This window comes from Rhineura floridana, chromosome 6 (assembly GCF_030035675.1).
Source record: "Rhineura floridana isolate rRhiFlo1 chromosome 6, rRhiFlo1.hap2, whole genome shotgun sequence".
NCBI classification, from domain to species: Eukaryota; Metazoa; Chordata; class Lepidosauria; order Squamata; family Rhineuridae; genus Rhineura; species Rhineura floridana.
Window position 1 is genome coordinate 48582045 of NC_084485.1, and position 20028 is coordinate 48602072.

Below are 20028 nucleotides of genomic sequence, written 5' to 3' on the forward strand. Positions count from 1 at the left end.
AGGTTAATACTGGCAAATGTCCACTATTAAGTACAAGGTGCTATACAAGAGTAAGTAAACCCTGAATCCTCACTAGAAGCACTATTTGCTGTTCCAGTCTATACCTTGATTAAGCAGACTTTGAGTGTGATTTTTTGATGTGCCCTTGTTTTCCTGATAGCAATATGTGGATCTATACCTCAAGCTAACAGTCACTAGCATGCTAATTCAGTGTAAACAGCAGAGTCCATTACTTAATCTTCTCTAAGAAACCTGAGGGTCAATAGGGTATTTTTAGATGTCACTTTTCAAAATGACCACAATGGTAGCTTTTATTAACAAAAAGTATACCTCAGAGGAATGTCTGAGGCATTTGCATCGGTGAAAGCAGTTTGCTTATTGGAAGATACTTCTTGCCAGCCTTTATTCCCCTGATGAAGGCCTAAATACACAAAGGCTGAAACGCATTGGGCTTGGATTACAAATAAACTCTTATTTTTCTAGCATTTTGGTTTCCTTCCTCATATTCCTCTGGCTCTTCATAAATGGCCACTCTATTGTTTCTTTGACATAATTCAGTCACACTAAAGGATATGATGAAACACTGCTACTGTATGCCAGCTTCAAAATGGCTTTTCCTTTGGATCTTAAATGAGTTCAAAGATAACTTACCTTTGCATTTTTTATTGATGGAGAGTTTGCTTCCCGCTCTCAAATATCTGCTTGCATAGCAACATTTAGAAAGGTAAAGGTCTCAACTAAGCAAAAATCTTCATGGCTGTGTCATACAGCTAACATATAAATTGCAGGTTTTTAAAGTTCCAGCATTTTAAAGTACAGGGTATATATATAAAAAAAAACAACACAGACAAGTGGAAGTCAACTGTTTTGCAAAAGACTTTCAGTATGGTCATCAAGAGCAACAGAATTGATATTCACATTTTATACTACAGGCCTACATGGACGGTTGTATTAAACCAAGTCCTACTCCGAGTAGACCTACTGAAATTAACATAAGTTAGTCATGTCTATTAACTGGAAAGGGTGTATTCTGAATACGGCCAGCAATGAATATCACCCAGAAAATAAATACACATACTACATAATTTTAGAAATTGAAAAGGCCCAACAACTTGTGTGCCATTAACAGTGGGAGAGAGGTTAACTTGCTGCAGAAGACTGACTATTTTTGCCATCATGGAAAATCAGATAATCTATGTTTGATAAATAAAGATAAACAAATTAAAACAAGAATATTGTTATCATCAATTGTAAGCAACCCACACTGTTATTAATATTGGATATTCCTTGGAAGAATTGAGTTAATTGTCCTCTAGAATTGTTCAGCTTTGTTTTAGTAATAGGTTAAGATTTGCAAGAATACTATGCTGATGCCTCAGTAGTCGATCCTAAATATTAAGGTGTTGCTATGAAGTGAACTGCCTTAATTTTGGTGATGTTTGCTTCTAAATAGGTATTTTTAATATATTAACCTTTAACACATTGTAGCAATACCCTGCAAGTATGCAACAGCAAATAAAGTGTACTAACCCTCATTCATTGTGTTAAGGCAGTTACTAAAAAAAGAAAAAACCTCAAAAGCACCAAACTGACTTGGGAACTTAGAAACTTAATTCTTGCGTACTTGAATATCATACTATATGCTTACTAAGAATCAAACTCCAATGAAATCAATACACTTGCTTCCAAATAAATGTGTTAAGAATTAGGTTTGTATCTCTTATTTCTGAAAATGCAACATCACTCTCTTGAATAACCCCCATCTCCAGAGAGTTCGTCCACAAAGCATGGTTTTCTGGATTCCCTTTTGGAAGAGATGGTCTCCATTTATAAAATGGGAAGGTGGATTTTTAAGAGTTTTTATAAGCTTAAGAAAAGGTTATTTTGAAACTATCCTGCCTTAGGCTTAAGTATCGACAGCAGGAAAACCCAGTGATCTAATATTTTTTTCTTTAAAGCTACACAGAGATGTTTCTTAAGCATGGATCTAGACATTGTAAGAAACATGTCTGCCACCACCAAAACAGGCAGCCACCTCTTTCCCCTCCAGTAATGTCTAGTAATACAAAACACAGTAGCCAACGGAATGAAGGGAGACCAGGGAAATTTGCAGCAATGTAGATGTTAAGGGTGGGGATTGTGGTGCCAACATTGTTAGCTGTTTTTGCAGACACCATGAATTGCTAGTAATGTATAATTCTAGTCTGATATACTTACAAAGCAAGGATAAAATCATTTCATTTCCAACACTTGTGACTATTCTGAAGTATATGATGAGGCACATGGTTATCAGATAATTTTTTATGACCCTACATTTAACTTACATAGGTCTTTACTTCCAATGACATGAGACAGCCATGGTGTGCCTAGGCTTGTAGTCAGTTTGGATAACTATGTTTTTTAAAAGAAATCCACCTCTTTAATTACAATGAATGTATAAAATGTGGGAAATACAAAGAATCGTCTGTTCCCTTCTGTAAAGTATGTTTGCAGTTCAGAAGTCAGGTTTCACAGTAAGATGGCATGTACCTAGTTTTCCATCCTTACGTGCAGAGATGGACGTATATTCCAATTGCATCCTTTCCATGATAAGGATTTTACTTCTAAAAGGGTGGACAAGTCTGATGAGAAATTAGGTTTCTAGAATTCAGAAGACACAGATGGAATTATGTATTGGTCAAATATAATTGGGATAAACCACTACACAGGCCTTTTAAAGCTGTCTTAAAAACAGACCAAACCATCCCTAGTTCAAAGAACAACTTTCTTTGCACCCCCACTAATACCCCAGGGCTTTTATCCTGGACAGGCCAGCAGCAGGCAGAGAATGACTGCAACCTACAAAGGTAAATAATCTTTGAGCCATTGACCTATGGTATGGCACATGCATCCTGGATATGGAGGAGTAGCAGCAGTAGCAAGAATGGAGCTTCTCTATAGTAGGGTTAAAAATAATCTGGTACCAGGCCTGCCTGTAAGTGGGAAAGCAAGCTAAACACACTGTGGGACAAGCATTTATTTTAATTTCATGGTCTCTGTCTGAAAGAATTTGCCTTTAAGCCCAACCTGCTAAGCGAAACCAACTATGAAACTTCAGATGTTAGTTGTATGCTCAGAATCTGGCATTTTATGTGAAAGCGGAAGTGGAAGTGCAATTAACCCTCTCTCTCTGTTACACATCCACATTACTAAGTAGTGACTGAAGGTAAAATTTTGTCCCTCTGCAGCAACTGATGGTGTGAAGCTGACTTTCAGGGCAAGAAGCAGAAGTCATGCTCAGTAGAAGCAGAAGTCATGCTCAGGTTGTGGTTTCTTTATACAGGCGTTCCAAGATGGGGAAGGTTTTTTCATTACCGTAGACACCAAGTTCTGATCTAATTGTTCAGGGAGGATATTGGTTTAGGGATTACAGTTTTTGAGCCCAGCCTCCTGGAAAAGAGAGGTATAAAATTCTGGCTCCAGCTGTTTGTTCCTGTATTTGTTGACAATGTCAGCTATTTTCTGTTTTCGACGGACATGAGGGGGATTGTACGAGTCACTTTCCAGCCTTTTTCTTCGACAAATATTTATTACTGTCTGTCTCACTAAGAAGCCTTAAATGGGAAAAAAGAACAAGTTAATGCTTTGTCCTCCTTCCTCCCGGAACATTATTTTTAGAACTGTCTGAGGCTAAAGGGAAAAAAATGTACTTTATATCCTAAAGTCAGTGACACTTATAAGACTTTGGAATCTTCTCACAATTGTCAACCTCAGAAGTAACTCTTAAAGTGTTAATATCCTCCCTAATACTTTAGGGACTTTACTAAGGGATATATATGGCTGTAGAGGCTGTTCTGAGACATATGAGTGCTACTCTGTCTTAGCAGTAGAGGGCTAGCTCCCTATGATCATTTGTTTTCCTGCCTCCTTGGAAAATACCTTCCCAACGCTGAGAGAAAGGAGATCAGAGGCGGCATATGGACACACAACCTGAATGCTAGCCATTTCTTCACCCAGCCACAAGCTGTGGCCATGACTACTGTGGTTGTATTTATTTATTTATTATTTGATTTATATCCCACCCTTCCTCCCAGCAGGAGCCCAGGGCTGCAAACAAAAGCAGTAAAAACACTTTAAAACATCATAAAAACAGACTTTAAAATACATTAAAATATCTTTAAAAACATTTTTTTAAAAAAAGCTTTGAAGACATCTTTAAAAAAAGGTTAAAAACGTGTTTTAAAAAAAAGGTTTAAAAACTTATTAAAAAGCAATTCCAACACAGACGTAGACTGGAATAAGGTCTCAACTTAAAAGGCTTGTTGAAAGAGGAAGATCTTCAATAGGCACCAAAAAGATAACAGAGATGGTGCCTGTCTAATATTTAAGGGTAGGGAATTCCACAGGGGAGGTGCCACCACACTTGCTTAGGTGGTTCATCTGTGTGGGATCCATTGCTTTCACTACCCATGCTATGAGTCTCTGGGGAGAGGTGATACTTTGCAACAACTACCTCTTCAGTAAGCATAGAACGTTAGTTTTGTTATTTTGTTTTGTGTTAGAACTATATGTGTACTTTACCTAGCCCTGTTTTGGGTATGGATTTTAAGGGACTGTTTTGCTGCTATTAATTGTGCACTATATTTTATTTAATAAAGCTATTTCTTATTTACCTATGTGTGTTCATTGCTGGAGGAGAATTTTGGCTCTGAATCTGGTACCCTGGCCACTAACTACCGTGTTTTGGGCCTGCTTGGGGCTCCAGGACAAGGAGTACCTATTTGGCTGTTGTCTTCTGGAATTCCTGGCAGGGTTATCCCTGTGCTCTGGGTATCCCCTGACCCAGAGTGGTTAAACAGATTAAGGGGTGGTGGCAGTCTACCTACCTTGCAAGTTGGTGTTGGAATATTCAACCTTGGCAAGGGGAGATATTTTGCCAGGATCAATTGCCCTGGGTGGGAAATTGGGTCCTGAGACTGCACTGAGTGGCTGGGTTTGGCTCTAGGGCATGACATGGTTGTAGTTGCTGAAAGTCCCAACAAAGCACTCCAGGTTGTCTCTTCCATTGGAAAAGGTAGAGACTTTTGCCCCCCCCCGATGCTTTTCTTTCTAGACAGATCCATTTTGGGCATCAGAAGTAGCCTGGTGCTGGTGTGGGAAGAGTCTTTATCATTAAACTGCATTCACGGCACAACACAGGCTAGCAAGATTATTTATTTATATACCAACCTCTAGCAAAATCAGAGCAGTGTATAACATAAAAAACTTTTAAATGCAATACACAATACAAAAGCAATAATAATCAAATATTAATTCAAAACACCTACCTAAAGCTCTCCTGCTAACTACTATTCCATCCACCAGTGGGATGACCATGTTGAATTTCCCAGCAGCTCCTTGCACTTTTACCCTGAATAATCCAGTATTTAGGGGATGGATGAAAATCACTGGAACCTCTTTTTCAGGAGTAGTAGACCTTAAACATACAAGAGTTACCAATACAAGCATTACAGGGAAAACATGACAAAAGCTGTGTCAGCCTTCATTTTTCAAAATTCAAATTAAATTTAGAAAAAATACACAAAAGTATACCTTGAACGTTACTTTCCCAAGCACCAAGAGAAGGAACAAAATCTACACAATGTCATAACAATGTTGCCAGATATATGGAAGGTGCATAGGACAACAAGAAGGATCTTTTTATCATATGTGGTGGTCTTGTAAACAGGCAAAATTATTTTGGGCACAGATAGGTAGGATGATGCAAAAAATCTTAAAGATAAATATTCAGTCAAAGCCAGAATTTTTTTTATTGGGTTTTATGGATAAACAAAAGGAAAAGAAATATGGAAGAATAATATTATATATGATTACGGCAGCAAGATTATTATATGCACAAAAGTGGAAAATGGAATTAATACCAACAACGGAAGAATGGTTATTGAAATTAATGGACTTAGTAGAGATGGACAAATTGACATGCCTTCTCAGAGAAAAAACGACAGATACATTTCTTAAGGAATGGAAGCCTCTTTTGGACTTTTTGTTGAAAGAAAAAAATGAAATGATGATAATGGGATTTGACGATTAATTAAGATAGACTATGGAAAAAAGTGAATTTTGTATGTTTTAGGGGACAGGTTTGATATATATTATATACTTATAGCTGATCTGTGACAAATCGGAAGTCAAGTCTTTATTTTTATTTTTGTTGTATTGTTTTTGTTGTTTGATTTGTTTTATGAAAATTTGAATAATAAAAATTATTACAAAAAAAAAAGGAAGGTGCATAGGCTGGCGCTTATTGAACATGAAGGCCAGTGGGAAGCCAGAGGTGATCAGCAATGAGCCACAAATCTGCCAGAGGAAAATTCACTATATGTGCTCTAACTACAAACTATGACTAAAGAGCAGGGCAACAAAGGAGTACAAATTCCAACCGGCTCAGGTACCTTGGCATAAGGATACAAGCATTAGGGTGACAGTCTTCTGGGCCTACACCAAGAGTAAACCATGTGCTTGAAAGAGGTGGAATCCCTGTGCACCTCATGCACTGTCTTCAGACCCACAAATTTCTGCGATATCTCTCAAGTGCCAACACTCCTCCCTGGAGTTGCTGGGGCTAAAATCCATAAACACCTACCATTCCTGTTGCATGTGAACCGACGACTTCCAAGAGTGAAGGAAATAGTAGAAAGTGTTGTATTAACCTTCCCTTAAGAGTTATTTGTGAACAGTAGATGTGGAAAAGCACATACATAAAATTTAAAAAATATATAAAGCAGATAATAATAACAACAACAATTATTATTGTTGTTGTTATTCAGGGTTGTACCTCAATGAAGTGCTGCTGTTTGTTGTAGTTTCTACTCCAGTGCTGGTCTCTGAAACAAAGTCAGAGAGAGGAAAGTTCTCTGCAATATAAAAATATTAACAACAGATTAAATATTTTCCTGTCAGGTATCAAGTGAATTTAGAAAGTATCATGTAAAATTAGAAACCAAGTCGTATTAAGTGACTGGTATTTAAATCCATATAACTATGGATAGTGTGAAGGACCATTTTGCCCTGAGGGGAGTGGAAAAGAAAGAATTGTTGCCATCTGGCTCCCCTAGTGGCCCCTCCCTCTTCCAAATGTCACCACAGCGGTTTCTACAGAATCAGCTTGCCCTTAGAGGAGTGAGAAGAAGCAGTAACAGCTTCTTCTAAACAAGTTCTGTTTCCAGTTTATTGTAACTTTAAAAAAAATAAAATGACAATTTTTGTTGTAATTATTTTACACAAACCGCTTTGTGAGGTCTGCCTGAAAAGCATTATATAAATAGCTTAAATAAAATAAATGAATAAACTAGAATTTGACATGGAGGGCTGGGTTATGAAGATGGGTTAATTTAGACATGACCCGAGTTGTTTTAAGCCATAATCTGTGGTTGGTACATAATGCTGAGCTGCGGTTCTGTAAAAGCGAAAGTAAACACTGGTGAAGTCCTTCTTCCAGTCAGAAGGTGGGGAGAGGAGAGGGAGTGGACAAACCTGAGCCTTTTGGTTAGGCTCCTTCCTGCTGATGCACATAGCGCTAAACATGGTTTAGTGTTATGTGTGAAAGCAGCCAAAGCCCCTATCATCTACACTTCACAATAGAAGTCTGAGATTCACACACCTATATCATCATAACGTTCAACCCAGACCACATACACCTTGGTTTCAGGTCCCATTGGAGGAACAGCCCGACCCTGTGGCAATTTCTTTGATCTAGAAGTTGGACTGAGCTGTTGCAGATAGAACACAAAAAAAGGATTTGTCAAGTATTAAAGAACTGCAGGCGTGTATTCAGACTGCCCTATTCTAAAAGCTTCAGGACAAATAATTTACAAGTGCATACAACCTATTATGAACACTTCATTAAAGAGACAATTCTATTCACTCCTTACTACTCAGCATTATGACAGGCTTGGGCTTTGTTTCTGATTCACAATAGCAATGGGTGTATTTGCTTGGGGGCAATTCCTCAGGTACAAAATACTGCACTTTTAAGTGTCTGATAACAGTGATTGCCTTACAATAAAAACATAGTCCTGGGGGAAGGCATGAACTTTGTGCAAGTAAATAGCAACTATGAGTGCTTAAAAACTTAAGCAAAAAGGCCTGTAGTTACTGCGGAATATTGGGAAGCTTGCTCCTACTAAATTATTCAATTTCTGAATTAATTCTTTTTGCAATTATTAGTATGTCATGAAACAATATTATTTAATTACAGGAGGAGGCTATCCTACTATGAGACTACAACTTGCATATTAAATATGCTTCATTGGTCAACATAGCATAAACTTGCCCTCTGTGAAGAACCAAGATTGTCTGTATGACTGGGGAAGAGCTCAAGTGTCAGTGCTGGCTGCTTTAGTATTCCAGGTAGCAGATCCATATTTGAGTCACTTTCCTGATCCGAGGCATTGCTTTCCAAAGAATCAGCTAAAAGCAAAAAAAAAAGAGGAATTTCTCATAGCCACAAATTGCATGAGCTGCAATTACACTTCAGATGTAGCGGTTGGCAGCTTGTCAACCCACGGCAGTTTCTTAAATCAACTCAATGCACTTGTAAACAGTGCTGCTGGGAAGCCATCTTTATATTTTGTCCATCAAGAATTCATCAACACCAACAAAATACATTACTATAATTAGTACCTGTCCAATTTTCCCAAGTCCATACCCAACATATACACCAGCTATACCCGATCCCACTGTATGAAAATTTTGCGAAATTTTAATTTAAACATGAGCACATAAGAAGCTGTTTTATACCAGGTCAAAAAATTAGACACCTAACTCAATACTGTCAACTCTGATTGGCAGGAGCTCTCTATGGTCTCAGGCAGAGGTCTCTCTTTGTCACCTACTGATTGGTGGTGGTGTGTTTTTTTTTAACTGGAAATGCCAAGGATTGAACCTTTAACTTTCTGCATGAGAAACATGTGCACTACCACTAAGATATGGCCCCTCCTCAATGAGAAATATGCACATTACCTATAGATCACAGCATCTGGAACATGTGGCCTAAGAGTTGCATCTGAGATCTGCACCTTTCTAGGAACTCTAATAATTTATCTAAGGGCTGTGTCACAATTTACGGTAGAAGTTGGTACCTAATTACAATAATTATTAACACAAGAGATGGATGCATGCTTTTTTGCAGCGTGGAGACTGCAGAAACATGCATAAAAAAGCTGAAGCCTATTGTGGCTCCCCAAAACACATTTCTGCAGTACTGTCACACAGGAGGGGGAATTTAATCCCGCCTCTCAAATTACAATAGAAGGAGATGCACAAGCTGTATCCAGTGCTGCAGCTCCACAGGCAAAGAGACTTGCATGCATCCAACAGAACTTCCTTTTCCTTGCCTGTCTCCTCCAGCCCCCTCCAGCCCCAAAATTGGCTCCGGAGCATTGGAGGACCTCGAGAGCAGATTTTGAGGACTCACGGCGAAGAGAAGGAACAGAAATCCTGCTGAGCCAGCAGAACCCTATTGGTGCAGCACTCAGTGCAACCCTTGGATTTTTAATGGCATCCCCTTATACTGCAAAAATACGATGCACTCCTAATATGAATGCAGAGATCTCTTTGGAATCAGTTACAGAATCTAACACAGCACACTTACTTAATGACTCCACAGGTGAGGGAACAACAAAAGCTATTTCTGTAAGAGCGTCCGCATAATATAGGACTTTCTTTTGCCCATTGAAGATACATGCCCCAATGTCTTCTGAAGAAATTATTTCATCTGAGAATGAAGCAAACAAGAGGAGTAAAAGGGAAGGTGTTCTTGTCATGTTATGCACTTTGTCAACAGAGCTATATCTGTCCAAAAAAAGTTTTTTTAAAGCTCTTCCTCCTGCTTTAAAACTTATTCTACCTTCTGGGATACCCACCCCATACTCTTCATGAATTATCTGTTCCACAGATGAACAAGCAGAGATTATTGCATGCAGTCCTGTACATACTGCCTGCTACTGCATCCAAAGATCTGGAGATAGTAATCTCAGCAGTGATATGAGAGGTTTTCTCTGACCACCTCACTCATAAAACTATGCACATGGAATGAAACGGCAATGTTGAACTCCCCAAATCACAAAGGGATGATGGCACAGCGAGTATGCAGTCACCCCCTCTCTAAATCCAGTGCAGATCTGCAATGATCATCTGGAGAGGGCTTTCAATCCAGCCAGGTTTTGGCTCAATGAGTAAGAAGGCACCTTCTGTCTCAGGATCATATTCCTCTCTGTTACATTAAGATCAAGGACACTTCAATGACAAAAGTATTAAAGGCAGACAGGAGCCTCCACAAAAGCTTCTCACCTTGCTCAGACCGTTCTTCGTCACAGAAGCTGTTAATGGACCAGCTAGTTGAAACATGCCCCGTCCATCCAGGATGTTTTCCCACATCAACTGACCAGCCAAGAGAGAGCAAGAACTCTAGGAAGTGTGGCTGAACACTTCTGGAAGACTCTACATTCTTCAAAATCTAGAAAGATAAAGACCAACATTTCAGTAAAAACAGAAGACTATATATAGGTTATTTTTTTATTGAATCCATTTTTAAGGTGGTAACAAGTGCTGTCCTGGAATACTAAGCCATCTAGTTAGAGCAAACAACATATTAACTGACATTAACCAGTAATGTAGCCCAGGGCAGTCTTTATGCCACAATATTCAAATAGTAAAAGCACCAAATGCATGACAATGTAATGATCTCGGTCTGATAAAGCGTAGTTTATCAGATAAAGAATAAACCTTCTGTCTGCACACTCCCTCTCTGCCCCTTGCACACCTGCTTCAGCCTCAGTATTGTGGCTTGCTGAAGTGCAGTTTTTTGTGACAACTGAATCAGGAAACAATGGCTTAAGCAATGCAAACAAACCAGGATCAAATCCTGATTTGAAATCCTTGCTTGCAAGCAGCTGTTAAACCACCATTTTCTAGTATGGGCATAAATGAAAAACATGTTTAACAAAGCCATGGTATCTTCCCTGAAGCTGGGCAGATGAAGCGAGGCGGTAAAGCAGGGGGTGCCAACCCATCACCTGTGGGGCTCCCAGAACGTAGCCCAGAATCTGAGCTTTCATTGAAAAAAAGTCTCTAGCCGTGCTACAAATAAAAGCTACAGAGCAAAAAGTGCAGGTACCTTTCTAAGTGATTTATGTGAAATGAGCCAGCCTGGCTGCTCCTGCCTATCAGTGTTATTAGCCAATGAGTGAAGCCTGAGCTATGACTGATAAATGGGTTGTTTGGACATCAGGCAACAGGAATCCCTGGTGCCAAGAGAGCTGCTGTTTTGCCCTCCCTTTTAGTACATTCTTCCTGCTTCTGTCTTTTTTCCAATCCTTGGAAACTCCATAATTTCCCTTTCCTTTTCCCCTAATAACCAGGATATATCTTTACTGGTCCAGAAAAGTTGGTGACCCCTGAGGTAAAGAGAGGAGATAAAGGGAGGAGTGAGAAGGGAGTTAAAGGCTTGCTCTCAGACTGATAAACCATAGCTTATCAGACTGAAATCATTACAGTAGGGCCTCACTCCGTACAGCAGGTTAGGTTCCAGACCCTCGTCGAAAAGCAAAAACCGCTGAAAAGCAGATCAGCTATAGCACGGGGGTCTGGAACCTAACCTGCTGATAGCACCAGAGGAGGAGAAGATCAGATCTTCCCCTCCTCGGGTGTGATCAGCTCGAGAGGGAGTCTGATTGCATCAGAAGAGATCAGCTGGAGTGCAGGACTCTAACCGCCCCCGAGGAGATCAGCTCTACAGCTGATCTTCCCCTCTGGCGCAATTAGCTCGAGCGGGGGAATGTGATCGCGCCAGAAGAGGAGAAGATCAGCTGTAGCAAGCTCCAGCTCCCCCTCCAGCTGATGCCCTGCTGGCACCGTATTAGCGGAATGCCAAAAAGCGGGGTGCTGAGAAGTGGGGCCCTACTGTATATATGAACCTGAACCAGGTGCTACTGAATGCAATAACACACTCCAGTTTCTAAACTTTATGATAATATAAGTATCACCAAGGGTGAAGTCTCAGAAGCCAGTGGAGTTCCAAAACATTGTTCCCTGTGGCTGGGAATGAGATTAAAGTGCCCTCCATCCTCCTTGTTCTTTCTCATGACTAGGGGAACCAGAACACCACAAGCAAAATAGTATGAATACAGAAGTGCGCAAAATAATGCTTGTATCCAATGCTGTCTGTGCAGAAACAGAACGTACTTCTGTTCACACAACAGGACATTCTCTTCCTCTATTCCACCCTGCAGCCCTTCGTGCACCCTCAAAATCTTTCATGAGGGTTGGGAGATTCTCCAGTCTACTTTTAGGGGCACATCGGGAGCTGCAAGGAAGAAGAGAGGAAGTGAAAGCCTCACTGCACAAGGGAAGTCTGCTTGTTGGATTCCACCCAGGGCAGGTTCTACAGGGCGGCCGGGTGGGGCACTGGCCCAAGGGCCCCTGAAGCTACAGGAGCCCCTCTGCTCACCTTCTGTGATCCGCGGCAGCAGCTGCAGATCCCTGGGCAGCAGCTTCCACCTGCCCACCATTCCCTCGCCCCATCTGCCTTTTAGCATTGCCCTTAATGAACATGGCAGCCGAGGTTTCCCTAAGGTGTTGAAGCCTCTGCTGCCATCTTGGTTGATAGCAGAGATGGACGCACGTAGCACGCACACGTGCCATCAACCAAGATGGCAGCAGAGGCTTCATCCCCTTAGGGAAACCGTGGCTGCCATCTTGGTTAATGGCAATGCTAAAAGACAGGCGACAGGTAGGTGGGGAGCATGGGGGGGCCGTGCGCACGTGCGCACGTACGTACGTATGTACGTACGTACGCACGCACACCCCCAGGGCCTGGGGAAAGCTGATGCCCAAGGGCCCCGGCATGCCTGGGGCCGGCCCTGATTCCACCCTAAGAGAATCATAACAACTTGCTTCACTTATATAGAGTGCCAAATCTAGCTTTTCTTAGCTTAGACTTTGCATTATTGAGTTCCTCTTCTCCGCACAGAAATATTTCTCAAAGAGCTGCTAGCAGTATGTTACTGAAAACTTTCCACAATGAAAGTCTCAGGGAAAATACTGAAGCTATTAAGTGAAAAGGTTTAGGATGATGTCTATGTTTCAGAATGATCTTTAGGGGCATGACACTTTTTACCTTGTGTAACTCTGTAAAGCACCACCTACATGGATAAGGAAACATAAACAACACATTTCATTTTAGAGAGCCTTGACCAGGCCTCCCTAATATGGTGCACTCCAAATGTTTTGGACTACAACTCCCATTGTCCCTGGCCATTGGCAATGCTGGCTGGGGCCAACGGGAGTTGTTCTCCAAAACATTTGGAGGGCACCAGACTGGGGAAAGGATGGCCTAGGCAGTGCAAGAAAATTGTATGCACACAGTGTCTTATCACAACATAGCATGACTCACTTCTAAGGGATTATAGAGATGATACATGTTGAGTGATATGAAAGCTACACTCTTCTACTCCTCTAGTTGAACAGAATTGGGGCTTGTATCCTCCAATGCAGCGCTAAGCAACTTCCTGTTAGTGCAAAGTTTTGTGTTTGCACAGAGTTACTTCATCCTACTCTCCTTCCCTCAAGCACACCCTAAATCTATTCTGGAGTTTTCCCCAACCCTCTGGAGCAGTTTAGGGAGGATGTGTGGTGCACTTAGTGAGAGGGGAAACTCCATTGCACAAGCATAAATCCTTGTGCTGATGGGATGGGTACAGAGCACTACACTGGATATAAAGCATAATTTCTATATTTGTTTGCACACTCACTAATTAGTACAGCAATTTAAATTAAAAGCAAATCAGCATGCCACTTACTTCTTGGCTTGTTTTTTGACCCGCCTTCATGTAGAAAATGAACACTGTATCAAAAGGACGACATGGCAGCAAATCCAGATAGCCAATGTCATCAAAAAACCCAGGTAGAGAAGAATCAAGTGCAATCAGGTGAGGAGGTACTCTGCTGTTAGCAGGTTCCTAATTAAAAAAAAGGAATGCAGATTTTATCCTTTTGTGGTTATCTATGAATCCTTTTGTGGTTATCTATGAATTGTGATGAGTCACTTTAATTTGTTGATATTCAATCAACTTGTCAAATGAGATCCAAGTCGTAAATACTAGCTAATGAGGGGAAGAGCTCATGTTAGAAGAGCTCATGTTAGTAATCCCACAGCATGAGATGTAAGCGTATGATGTAGTAACCATCCTGAAGTTAAGTGGTTCTGATTCTGTATCTGTTCAATACCTGGATGGGAACCTAATTCACACTGGCTTGAGTTTCATAACAGAATGTGGACTAGAAATCTAATAAACAGATAAATAAAAATTATGGAGAACATAAAGTTCATTATTCTCTTTGTACATTCTAGGAAGACCAGATTAGCAAGAACATTCAACTCATAGTACTATGCAATTTGGGGAGATGGGGGAGGCATTTTTACAATTCATGTTCTAGAACCACTGACAACCAAAAAGGGAAAGAAAAAAAGAAGAGTATGATAAGTTTCTCAATATAATGCTTTCTTCCTAGGGGATTAAAGACATGTCATTTTCCTGACCATCTAGGTGTTAAGATAATTTTGTGTGTGCAATGTGTGTGCGTTTCTATTAATTTAATTATAATTAAAAAAGAGGCTCATTTCTTCTCCCTATAACAATGGAACAAGGACCCAACTTTAAAGTCTGAAGAAAAAGAATCCCTCACCCATACACCTATACCCAACTCTAAAAACCCATAGATATGATAGCCACATCCACATAGGCCAATGGCATCACAATAGTTGATGCTTTCTGAAAGTAATTTACATAAATCGTCATAGCTGTGTTAAGTCGGTTGCAAGAAAAAAACCCTACAAAGAGTCTTGTGGCACCGTGAAGACCAACACATTCCTAATATTCAAGATGCCACAAGTCTTTGTTGTTTTTACACAAATTTGTTACTGTTTTATTGTTCTGCCTTGCCTAATATAGGTAATACAGCTCTGCCTAATATAGACTGTAAGCTGCAGAACCCAATATCAAACAGTAATAGTTTTGTCTTCAATAATGGCAGTATTTGAAGCATTTAAGGGAAACCTCCAGTCACCTTCAATGCTTCTAGCGACAGAAATCCAAAGTGAGAGAGGAAGAGGCGTGCTGTTTGGAACTCCTGTGCAGGAAGTGGCGGCTTGCACTCTGTGACTGGGTCAGGGAAATTCTTCTTCCTCCAGTCTTCCTCCATCTGCTGATCTATAGACTTCTCATAAAGAACTTGCTGATCCATACCGTTTCTTAGCTTCTCGTGCCGCTCCTCCAGCTGAAACATATTTAACACCCTCATTTCAGACATCAAAAATTGCAGAATGCAGTAGCAGCCTATGAAGAATGCCAGCACCTCCTTTGATAAGCCAAACAGTGATGAGGTTGAGAACCTGAAAAAGCTGCTACAATTGCACTCCAGCTTTCTAATAAAATTGTGACCATTAATTCTTCAGCTGTAAGATTAAAAAAAATGGACGCAACCGCTGCTCAGCACCTGCACTGCAACACTCCTAAATCAGTGCCTGACTCCAAAAAACAGCTGCAATAAATGTTAACAGAACCAACAAGCTGACTTTTCACCTTCACAGGGATAAGAACAATAGGACATCTTATCCCAGTCTGGCAGCTACTGCTTGAAGAAACATCTGCTCCAGCAATGCTTTACTTGGTTTACAAGGGGAGCACGCAGGGAGTTTCGATGGATGGGGCTCACAAAATGCACACGTTGCACCAGGCTCCCCCTTTTTTGGCCAGCAAGACCTATATGAGCACAGGTGAAGCAGGAAAAGTTGCTAAGAAATGCATCCTGCTTGAGGGTTAACGTCAAACATGTTTTGTTGAGAAAAACACACAGGGGAAAATAAAAATAAAAATACTATAAACCTCTTACTTCCTCAGTAACTATTTCATGCAAGTCTGGAATGCTCAGGTCAGCTTTCACAAAAGGAATCTTGTCTACTTCCTCAGGAAATGGCCGGTGTTTCACGCTATATTTGAGTCCAACATCATTTTTAGGTGCAGGACGAGGTTCTGGGATAAACATCTGTTCAAGAAAGGGAACAATCTCATAATTTACTGAAAATGTGTCAAATACTGCAGGATAATTCTGTAACAATGATTTATTACTGAAGCTGGAACCAAGACTGAGTGTTTTTTGTGGGGGTAGAGTCAGACTGAGCTGTATTTCTAGGTTATAACTAAAGCAATACTTCAATAATTTATAGTAGCTTCCCCAATCATTTCTTCCATTCCAAATTAGAAATCCTGCTTTAACTCAGAACTTATCCCAAGTCAGAAGACAAAATTTGCCACCCTGGGCTCCTAACAGGAGGAAGGGTGGGATATAAATCAATCAAACAAACAATCAAATAAATAAATAAATAAATAAATAGAATTCAGAGCAGGAAAAATGGAAAGCTACAGATGCAGAGAGTTCTGTTTTTAGCATGTCTTTAGTGAATACACAATAGCATGTCACACCCATGTCTGAAGATATGTGCGTTTGTCCCATGCACACAGGCATGTTAAGCTTGTGCATATCTTCAAATATGGATGTAACCAACAAAGATGCAACTATCTTCTCTAAATGATAGGACAGTGGCTCTGAAGATTCTTTGGCAGCTATATTGTTTGTTTGTACTCTTATTTTAAGCCAGAATGATCAGTTCTTCCAAAGTAAGACCAACCACAGCACAGGAAATATTGACAGATTTTACTGTGTGTTATAGAAACTTTTGTAATAAGGACAACTAGCATTCCTCCCTTAATCCGATTATTACTTTTATAAAAAAAATGCCAATATGGTATCTTTTCTTTTGGTCAGCATCAGCCTGATATATTATTTGGCAGAGTTCCAAACTAAACAATACAAAAATTACTAAAGAAAAACCCCAGTACTTGATTCTAATGACAGCTAGGCTGGCAAAGGTAGATTATTACCATTAGATAATATGAAATTATGTAAGAGTTAAATGGGGCATTGAACACACATTATGTGCATACATTCACATTCATGCACATAATCACCAATAATCTCTTAAGAATTCAAATGAATAAAACTGTAGTCCTCTACAGGACACCTCACAGGTGTGAAAAGTAGCAGGATGAAAAAGCTAGTAATTCATTAAGAATACCATAACATTACCACTTCTCTGCACATCTTTCACAGCAGTTTATAGATGGATTTAACATAGTGCATAATTTTCACTATGGGCTTTGATAAAGACCTTTTGATTTGCCTTGGCTCCTCTGGGCAATAGGCTGAGTTGCTGGACCCAGGCATGTCTTCCAGACATTCCACGGATCAAAATGGTGACTGAAGGGAAAAAGTCATCTGAAGAAGGAAACACACTCGCATGTAAAGGTCTCCTAATATCTATAGTGAGAAATTAAAAAGAAACTGTGCATATGTAAACAAGCAAATTAAGAAAAGTGTCAGTCCTACTACCTGCAGATATGCAAACTCAACAAACCAGACAAATTTGTAAACAGCAGAACAATCCTGCCCTCTGCATGTCAAAGCATACAGCTGCCAGGGAGGAGAATTGGTGGATTCTTTCATCACCAGCTTACAACTGAAAAGAACATGGGAAGTTCTTCTTAGCATATCAGGTGGATGAAGAGATGGAGGGGTTCAGTAGGCTGGCCCAAAATGTCCCCAATACAAGATGTCCCAATGCAGTAAAAAGAGCTTTACAAAAATCTCAGGAGCTCAAAGCCAGGCAGCAAGAGTCCAGTCGAAGTAACAGAAACTAGACCCCAAAACCTGTGCTTAACTAGCTTGAATACCTGCAATATGACTCAGAAAGTGTTGTATCATTTTATCAAACCAAATTCAAATAACAATTCATGTAGCACAGCAGCTAGGGCTGAGCTCTGAATCAGGAAGAATAGAGTTCAAATCTCTTCTTGCATGAAGCCGCTAACTGATCTTAGTCCACAATTCCTTAGTCTCAGTCCCTCTCCCCATCTGCAGCATGGAGTTAATATCACCAACATATCTAATGGGATTGTTGAAAAGATTACTAAGATAATGCCCTGGTTTGCACATCATGCTAAGCCAAATGATGTCTTAGTATGAATGCTGACTCACCGAGAGAACATTGGGCCCACTTTGCTCCTTCCTGGTCATGCTGCTGCTGCACTAAGCCATGGTTTGGCATAGCATGTCATTCAAATCCAGACTTGTAGTTTATCTCTCTCCAGAGCTGTAACCAAGGTTTATCCTATGGATTATGGCTTGTGGTTCATCCTGTAGTGAAGTGAACTCATGAGTCTGGGTTCAGATATGCTAAGCTAAATAATGGTTTCATTCAGTTCAGTGCAGCAGAACAACTGGGGAGAAGCAAAGCAGCCACTATCTCTTCCCTGGGAGTCCACAAGCTTGCACTAAGCTTAATGGCAATATACAAACCAGTTCACTGTATGTGAAGTGCTTTGGATGCTCAAGTAGTTTTATTAATAGCTACGCTCACCTCTGAAAGCATCATGGCTCAGGGATGGTCATACTGCAGTCTATTCTAATTTGCAAATAAAAATCTGACTTACTGAAACATGGAAAAATTCTGACCCACCTGCATAATTTATTCCGATTGCACAACAATGCAAGGCAGGTTTATTTAGCTGAGAGCTTGGCGTAAGGGAGAGGAATGAAGAGAAGTTTTCCAGTGTTCACTATGATCCTTTTAGGTTATCTAGCACACCATCTAGATTTTAGTTACTTATTCACACTTGTTTCAATTGTTACAATGGAAAGCCCTTTTGAGTCAGGGGCATTTTGTTCTGTCAGCTTAGTTTTCAGATGGCAAAGTTAAACTGATTAATCTGTATTGTCCACTAGGTTTTGCAGGTTATTAATTTTTTAGGTTTTTGTTGGTTATTAGTTCTGTATTGGTTGCTGCTATTTAGTTTGTTGCTGTTTTATTTATGATACCACACTACCTATAGAAACCTCCTCAGGAAGAGTTAAAACTTTTTTTATTTAAAATGGAAATTTGGAATGTGTGTGTGTTACATTATATTCTCATGAAAACGGACAAATTTCTGAAGAGTATGGAAAGCTGGATTTTATATACCCAGTGATTATGTGTACAGTCTTGCTGCCTGAATTTTTACTATGCCAGGGTCTCATAATACTTCAGTTCTGCAGAATATTCTGTACAGCAGGACACCAGTGTAATGAAAGAGGTACATCCTTGGTAATGCAGCATACTAATTTTACCATTGTCCCACTGATGGCTGAAACTCACTTTGCTCATTCCCTAGGGGTTGCTCCAACATTGCGAGGATGACACTGTTGTCCAAGACAAAGTAGCGGAAACTGTATTTGTTTATGGAAGGTAGGCGGGAGTATTTAATTAAGGTGATCTCATTCACCAAGCTGCAAGGTGAGGCAGGGCCACTGGGTGAAGGAAAAGCTCCAAGTATTTGCATGATGCTGTCAACCAAAGAAAATGGCTTAATTAAAAGACACATAGCAGAAAAACACACTCTTATAGCGCTGGAGATGGGAACTACCTGGATTTGTGGCAGATGAGCTGATGGGGTAAACTAGAATTACAGACTACGTAATTTAACATTACCAAACAATGTTTGAATGTGACTTAAAAACATAGAAGATGTAAATAACTTTGAAAATCAACAGAAGTGAAAATTAATTTCTTTAATAATAATTTCCTAGTACTCTTGACTATTTAAAAAACCCAGCTCCCTGAGCATCTTGGCTGAGGATAATTTGGTGCCCAAGGTGAAAAAATGGGCCATCATTTCTAAATTAAGCATTTTCCTAGCACCTCTACACTGCCAGCCAATCAAACTATTTTCCATACCATGTGAGGGTTGCTTCAGCTGCATCCTTCACCCTCATGGAAGCAGGATTAGGTTCCTTATCTCCTTTGTACTTGACTTCTTGGTCACTGTTTCTGGATTTACTTCCTGAGATGCCCAGTTCCACGATCTCCAGTACTTCTTTTAAACAGTCCTGGAGGGG

The 20028-nt window shown here is 40.1% G+C and overlaps 1 protein-coding gene across 5 annotated transcripts in view; it reads right to left on the reverse strand.

Annotated features, from left to right (window-relative positions):
* Nucleotides 1-647: 647 nt before the first annotated feature.
* Nucleotides 648-20028, reverse strand: part of RALGAPB (Ral GTPase activating protein non-catalytic subunit beta) — an 86009-nt gene continuing 66628 nt past the window's right edge. For all 5 annotated transcript variants that reach the window (XM_061631720.1, XM_061631719.1, XM_061631718.1 and 2 more), the window contains 13 exons: nt 19868-20019; nt 19289-19476; nt 17267-17373; nt 15931-16083; nt 15106-15315; nt 13839-13997; nt 10330-10495; nt 9632-9754; nt 8312-8448; nt 7640-7748; nt 6815-6893; nt 5307-5455; nt 648-3593 (listed from right to left, as the gene is read on the reverse strand). In XM_061631720.1, the coding sequence (XP_061487704.1) occupies nt 3400-3593; nt 5307-5455; nt 6815-6893; nt 7640-7748; nt 8312-8448; nt 9632-9754; nt 10330-10495; nt 13839-13997; nt 15106-15315; nt 15931-16083; nt 17267-17373; nt 19289-19476; nt 19868-20019 (1926 nt within the window). In that variant the 3' untranslated portion in view covers nt 648-3399. The remainder of the gene's footprint in view (nt 3594-5306; nt 5456-6814; nt 6894-7639; nt 7749-8311; nt 8449-9631; nt 9755-10329; nt 10496-13838; nt 13998-15105; nt 15316-15930; nt 16084-17266; nt 17374-19288; nt 19477-19867; nt 20020-20028) is intronic.